This window comes from Nansenia antarctica, assembly GCF_963989245.1.
Source record: "Nansenia antarctica genome assembly, chromosome: 11".
In the NCBI taxonomy this organism is placed as follows: domain Eukaryota; kingdom Metazoa; phylum Chordata; class Actinopteri; order Argentiniformes; family Microstomatidae; genus Nansenia; species Nansenia antarctica.
Window position 1 is genome coordinate 17,560,922 of NC_137681.1, and position 7,867 is coordinate 17,568,788.

General features: G+C 40.1%; 1 protein-coding gene across 1 annotated transcript; it reads right to left on the minus strand.

The window, feature by feature from the left end:
* Positions 1 to 4,029: 4,029 nt before the first annotated feature.
* On the minus strand, positions 4,030 to 5,981 carry htr7 (5-hydroxytryptamine receptor 7; the record flags this gene model as incomplete). Its single annotated transcript, XM_080542223.1, has 2 exons — positions 4,030 to 4,786; positions 5,500 to 5,981. The coding sequence occupies 2 exons, from the start codon at positions 5,979 to 5,981 to the stop codon at positions 4,030 to 4,032; spliced, it is 1,239 nt and encodes a 412-aa protein (XP_080398349.1).
* Between the last annotated feature and the right edge of the window lie 1,886 nt (positions 5,982 to 7,867).

Genomic DNA, 7,867 nt, shown 5'->3' on the forward strand with positions numbered 1-7,867 from the left:
AATTTGGATGCATACAATGACAATGCAGCCTCACCAAATCTCTTCTTTTGCACATGTGGTACACAGAGAAAACCAGCATCAGAAGACCTGAGAGCTCTATTGGGCTGATATGATAGCAAAAGGTCTAGGTCTTGATACAATTCCTTATTCAAGTAAGTTATTATTATGTCTACCTCCACCAGCCTCCACTCATACACACCATACCTGCTGTCCTGAACCTGTTTGTCTACGTACACTCTTCATACTATACACACTTGCATAAGTGTCTGTCATACAATTGTGTCATATTTTGATTTGTGACCTTGCTGTGACATTTTGTTGACAAAGCGACAATTCTCTGCTCTACATCAACGATGTACAAACTATAGTTTGACAACTACACTTTCTTCCACTTTTTAAGACTTTTATAAGGCAACTTGATAACCAACTTTCTAGCAAATCACCAATGTTCACTGATCGTGAGTGTGCAGACCACCCTGAATGAAACGTTAAAAGTGTTTATGATTGGGATAATTATTTGCAGGAGTCGGGACAACCAAGGACCCACCAGGTAGAGTAATTTCCCTGGAATAGTGTCTATCTAGTTGTCCAAACCACTATCAATGTGCAATACCAATGCGCCTCATAAATTAGAAGCACAATAAAAACAATCTCTCCATCCCTTTAAAAAAAATATTGTTCACAGAGATGATTTATGATTTTTTGTTTCTTTTAGTGTTTTTCCAGGGACACAATGAAATGAGAAAGTCAAGGTTGTTGTTTAATGTTTTGTGTTCCATTACCCAGACTCGCCTGGCATTGCCACTCCCAGATGTCTGCTTCCACTATAAAAACGCCATGGAGAGAGTACAAACCTGTTTATTGTATACCGCAGGGTGCCAAAGAGAGGGGATTAGAAGATTTAACCTGTTTTTTTTTTACGCTAAGCTTTCCCTCATTCATTTACACCTCAGCGAATATCATTTAGATACAGAGTATGCTAATTCGTGAGCTTAGAATTATAAGGTTCTATCTCCGTTTAGGGCAGTTCAGAGATATTGAGCGTCAAAGTTTTTACATTCCATTATGTTTTGTGAGATAGAACCTTTGTATTTTATTAATTACTAGCTCAAAAAGGTCAACATTTTAAAAGTAACACCACACAGGCATTAATAAACACCTAATGGATCAGATTATGTAAAAAACTAAATTTTTACCAAAAATTGAGATAGAACCTTATAATTCTAACGTCACGATTTGCTGAAGAGATGATGATCCCTTTGGTAGATATGGATGTCCTAGTCATTTCCTCTCCATTTGAGTCCCATGGTCAACAGCAATATACCATGCATGGAATGGAATGAGGAATGGTCAAATAAAACACATGTGTACCATTCCTTATTCCATTCAATGCATTACAATGAGCCAGATACTATTCCTCATTCCATCCCATGCATTACAATGAGTCCGTCCTCTGATTTCTACCTCCACCAGCCTTCTCTGGTGTAATCCTACACAATCATGTTGTTATAATAAGGGCCAAGAGTTTCTTCTTGTCAGGTCACAAGTCGGGAAAACCTCCAAATAAACACAGAAGGGGAGACTGGTGGACATAGAAATTGCTCATTGCAATGCATGGAATGTAATGAGGCATGGTATCACAAGATCACACATCAAACAGCAGCCTCCAGTGATACCTATTGTATAGTATCCAAATTGCACATCATAGATGTATGTACTTACATGATTTCGATTGTACTGTATGTACAAATGTTTACTGTAGTCTACAGACTTGCCCAGTGAGAGAGGCCGCTCCTTGCTGTGTTCCAGTCAGCAGGACGGCATCTTGTTGACTCACTGTATGTTCACCATCTGTTGGCGGTGCCTGACGACTGCAAAGAAAGACCCCTGCTGCGCCCTCCCCTTGCCTTCTTCTCTGCAAGACAATTAATGGCATAATTCTAATAATAATAATAATAATAATAATAATAATAATAATCTCCTCCATTGGTGAGACAAGCACAGTATGTTTCCAAATTGAAACTACTAAACACCCCTGCCATCAGATTGTTTGAGGGGAGGTAGAAGAATAATCTAGGGACATATGGGGGTATCTCCATGAAGGTATCTTATATTCCTTTTGATTCTTCAACATTCCTACTGTGCATATTTATGTAGGCCTTATCTAGTATTTGTATAGATAGAAGTTTTGTCTTCAAACGGGGCCCTTGCAGATTAGTGTTTCTCTTCTATGAATATAAAAGTGCTGTGATCTACTCCTGAATGTGTATTGATGTTAAATTGCCCAATTTCAAATGATTACTTAGTTGCTTTTTATCAACAGTGTAAAGCAGAACAGAACAGAAAACCATACACTGCAGGATGCCTATGGCCTTGCCAACAATCACTGTATTGTCAGAAAAAAATCCCATATAATAAATAGCACTTAAGGGCACTTAAGGGCACTTTAATTGGAATAAAGCCAAGAGCATTCATTGTTCTCTTGTTAACCTTATCTCCAGGCTATTGCACACAGGGTATATAAGCCTAGAATAACAACTGGCCTTAGTCTGAGTAAATGTACTAAGTATGTGTAAGTATTTATTATTATTTTATTTCAGCAAACCACACGGCTGCGAGGTGTAGCTCAGAATGAGAAACATGTTGATATGCAAGCACTGGGGGGAAATGCTGTGGGAGATGGGAAGTACAGCCAATGGCTATGCGGCTGTCTTTCTATTGGCTTAACGATGATGCGTTAGTCCATCTACCCCTTTCGGTATTTGGGCGGAAGTGTCTGGAAACGAGACTATTCTCTTGTTAACTACTGCTGTTGAGTTTCGACAGTAAATAAGTAATATAAAGCAAAACTAAGCCTACAGCTTTGCTGAGTTCTTGAAATCCTCGAATGAACATATTAAAAAGCAAAGGGAAAATGCTCCACACATAAAATGTTTATTAATAATTATCCATAAATACCTTTACCAAATCATTAAAAAGTGTTTTGTTGTACTTAATTTTACATTAAAGAAATTAACAAGTATTTACAAGTATTTACTTGTTAATGAGTAATTACATGGTAATATGGTAAACAATAATAACCTATTATACTATATGTGTTTCTTTCATTCAGATTCATTATAACCTGCACAATGTGGCTTAATTTGGCACCAGGTAGTTTCCAGTTGGGATGGGATGATTTTTTTTACCATATAATTACTTAAGAAATACTATGTGAAAATATGTTTCATTAAATTAATCAAATGTAATATTAATCCAAAAAAAGTTCACAAATATCTGTACATTATTATGACTGAAATATTGTGTTGATTCAGCTATTTACAATATTCACAGTAGTACATACAACATGTGGGTTGGAAGGAGCATCATAATACAAACCATATAAGGAATGCCTGATATCCTCTTTCCTCAATATACCATATAAATTCCATTGAATTCTAATTCTATGATAAATTCTAACTGTTCACATGACTCACAACCATCAGTGACAGACATCGCATGACCTTTATATACAATCTTTTAACAAACTTCTTTACCCATTAACAATGGTTTTACCAGTGATATGTAACAAAAAATAACATGACAATATAATCATACCTTAAATGAGCAATACTGGCTGTCCTTTCAGGGACATATTGTACAGCAGTGTGCTATCTACAAATGCTAGAGATTTTAAATGCATTTTAGTGTCATTTTAAAATGGTATTTTAGTGTGATTGAATACCCATTTTCAGTACCTCAGCAAAATATCAGTCGAAAACAGACATTCAGTCGACGGTTCCTCTCTGTGCTTATCTGAGTGTGCAATCTGTCTTTGCAACCCAGACAGGAGAGTGTTTTTATAAGAGCAATGGATTTGTGTACCCAACAATTTGAGGACAACAAGACTGATTTCTAAAGGCTTCCTGGGGTTTTCGACACATTCATGCTGTATCATTCTGTTTTTCCTTGGTTAGTCTCATTCCACAGACACTCTGTCTATACATGGAAAAACCCATAAGCCTTGGCACAGTGAGACTATCACAGTGTCTAGATCACCAGATCTGGTCTCTCTGCCAGTTTCAGAGCCTCATGCATGCTGGCTGCCGAGAGTTTGCGGTTGATGTTCCTGTATCTACACAGCAGGATGTTACGATAGGTGGTCCTCAGGTCCCTGTTGAAGAAGGCGTAGATTAAAGGGTTAATGAGTGAGTTAGCATAGCCTAGCCACAGTAGAATCCTCTCCACCCACAGAGGCACGCAGCTGCACTCCACCCCACAGATGAAGGGCCTGGCCGTGGACAAGAGGAAGAAGGGGAGCCAGCACACGCTGAAGGCCCCCACGATGATCCCCAGAGTGGCCGCAGCTTTCTGCTCCCTCTTGAAGATGGAGATGTTCTTCCTGTCGTTCCTCAGCAGGCGAGAGAAGCTGGCGCACTCCTCCACCTCTTTCTGAAGCTTGAGGGCCGCCGCCACGCAGTCCACACCCCCCCTCTCGTCCTGGGCTCTGGGGAAGCCGGCGATGGTGTGCTTGGCGGCGCTCACCTTGGCGGCGCGGTATATGCGGTGGTACATCATCAGCATCACTGACATGGGGATGTAGAAGGCGACGGCAGTAGAGTAGATAGTGTAGCCGACGTCTTGACTGATCAGACACACCTTGTCATCGTTGACGTTCTGCGCCCAGCCGAATAATGGGGGCAGGGTGATGGAGGCAGACAGGAGCCATACAAACAGGACTATTTTGGCCATGCATCTTCCACTCTGTTTCACAGGATAGGTTAGAGGTTTAGTAATGCCCAGGTACCTGGTTAGAGGTTAGATCAGAGGGGGTAGAGATTAGGAATTAGGTTAGAATGGGAAGTGACTGGGAAGTGACTGAATGTGATAGACATTAAGTGACTGTGACTGACTCATGAATGGATAATGAATATGAATATTGAATATCTTATATTAGCATCACAAGTAACTTTTTTTCTCATTATTGAGGCTGGCATTTCACCGAACACGTTATAAGGAACACTGTACTAATACTGGGTAGGGCCTCCCTTCCGCTCTCATTTTTTTCAAATGCACTTTAGAGCTGTCAATCTCCTGTTCTACCACATCCCAAAGGATCCTATTGGATTCAGATCTGTTGACTGGGAAGGCCACTGAAGAACACTGAACTCATTGTCATGTTCATGAAATTAGTTTGTGACTCTTGCTTTGTGACATGGTGCATTATCATGCTGGAAGTAGCCATTAGAAGATGAGTACATTGTGGCTATGAAGGGATACACATGGTCAGCAATACTCAAGTAGGCTGTGACATTCAAGTGATGACGGTATTAACGGGCACAACATGTGCCAAGAAAACATTCCCCACACCATTACACCACCTGAATGAATGATAACGTGTAGGCCTACAGGTGTTCCTAATAAAGTGTTCGATTAATGTACAGCAATTAGCAATACAAATCATTATTTAACTATTTTAAAAAGGCTTATCTTTCGGGACTGAGGTGCAACTTGACTCACCTGTCAATACTGATAACGCACAATGTCATGATAGAAGCCGTGCAGCACATCACATCCATGGCAATGAAGACGTTGCAAAACACCTGTCCGAAGATCCACTGACCTCCAATAAGGTCAGTGATGCTGACGAAGGGCATCACAGCCACGGCTACCGACAGGTCGGCCAAGGCCAAGGACACAATAAGATAATTGGAGGGTTGCTTGAGTTTCTTGACAACGCACACGGATATGACCACCAATAAATTCCCGCAAATAGTGAGGAAAGTGAGCGTAGTGAGAACTCCACCGATAAGCACTTTCTCCACGTTCCCGTGGGTAAATATCTGCTCTGCGCAAGTCGTGTCATTTTCAGTGGGACTCAGACTTGGCAAAGTTGCGCTCGTTGTTTCTTGAGCTCTAAACGGACTCAGATCCATCATCTCCGTAGACATGCCGCTCCTGGCAAGTTCCTTCATCAGGTTTTTGGTAATCGATGATCTCATACTACGATTAATGAGACTTTACTGGTTCCATCATTGAAACAATTGTAATCCATCAATTTGTAGGGCTGATTCTTTTTAAATTAGTATCCCAACTTCATTCGTTTTTTCCCCTACCTGCACTCCGGAGCCAACGCAGCATTATAGGCCTAACGTTAATAGGGATATGAGAGTAGATTATCAGGATAAACAGACTCCGGTTAACAAGATTGGATTGTAATACTTTGGAAGATGCAATGCGCCTTATCGGTGACCACTACCGCAGCCAAGAAGTCACTGAGGAGAGGTTGGTTCCGCGAGACAGAAGTATACTGGGATGACGTCAGAGCGCGCAGTATGGAATAATGTTCTCAGTCAATTTACCTGGTGAAATTAACCTGAAATCAAATAAAAATAAAAACAACATTGGAAAAGTATCCTCTCTGTGTCCAAACACATTACGGATTTAATGGGTTGTACAGTGGCTGTCGGTCAAGGTTAGATAGACATTCGATCAACCATATGATTATCAATAATCTATTAAACTAAATGAATCGGGTAATATGGTGTGAGTCTCTCTCTCTCTCTCCCTCTCTCTCTCTCTCTCTCTCTCTCTCTCTCTCTCTCTCTCTCTCTCTCTCTCTCTCTCTCTCTCTCTCTCTCTCTGTGAGTTTAGGAGTGTGTGTGTGTGTGTGTGTGTGTGTGTGTGTGTGTGTGTGTGTGTGTGTGTGTGCGTGCGCGTGTGCGTGTGCGTGCGTGCTTGTGTGTTTAATGTGGCAACAAATGGCTCCAGACCAAATTATACATTAGCTCATAGAATTCGGATATTCTAACTCTTATCTCTAATAAGCGGTATGCATTATCATTTGGCGCCATCATGTGGTTAGTCCAAATGAGCAGCAAGGCTTCGCATCCAAAAGAGACTGGAATTGATACGAGATGTTGTCTGAAAATCTCACAATAATATATGTTGTTTAACTGTTTAATTTGTGTACGTACATTAGCCTACTAATAGACGTGACAATTAAAAGTGCTGTATGCTAAATCAATAAAATATATAAGTCTTTTAAAGCATAACGTTATTCAAAAGGCAGTTTTACTGTGTAATTAAACAGTGTAACAATGAGCAATTCAGGTGCAATATTTGTTATTATACTACTACTTACTTACAATAATAATAATAATAATAATAATAATAATAATAATAATAATAATAATAATAATAATTACAAGTTCCTTATTAGACAAAAGAAATTCGGAATAATTTCAGTCAAAGGCTATTATTAATGTGTCATAATGTAAGAAAGAAATAACTAGGCCTAATAATGGCTAAGGCATGAGATAATGCGAGATTAAGAATTTAATCATTAAGCAAAAAGGGGATGAACGAAACTCGAAACCAGAGACTGTACAATGACGTCGGCGACCGGCTGTTAACTCGGAAGCTGCCGCAAGAGAGAAGCATGAAAACCAAGATGACCGACAGTGACCTCAACCAAATGTGCTAACAGTCGTTACATGATCGTTTGCATTAATCATAGCTGTTATATCGGCGTAACATTTTACATTGTCGGTAGCAATTGCGTCATTGCTACATATTACATCCTTTGGAAGGAACATAGTGAGCGGACTGATTTCCCGAGACTGCCTGACTGTGCTCTCTGCGCCAAAAAAAAAAAAAAAAATGGATCATAGCAAAGCATCGGACCAGAAAAGAACAGGGGCTTGCATTGGGAATGGTTTGACAAATGGATTTCATCCCACGCAAACATGCAATGGGAGCTGCAATGCCTTAAATTCAACCAGCACCAGCAGTTGCAGCGGTGGTGGTGGGGGAGGCTGTAGTAGTAGTAGTAGTAGTGGTGGTAGTAGTAGTAGCAGTAGTGGTAGCCATAATGGAATTGAAAATT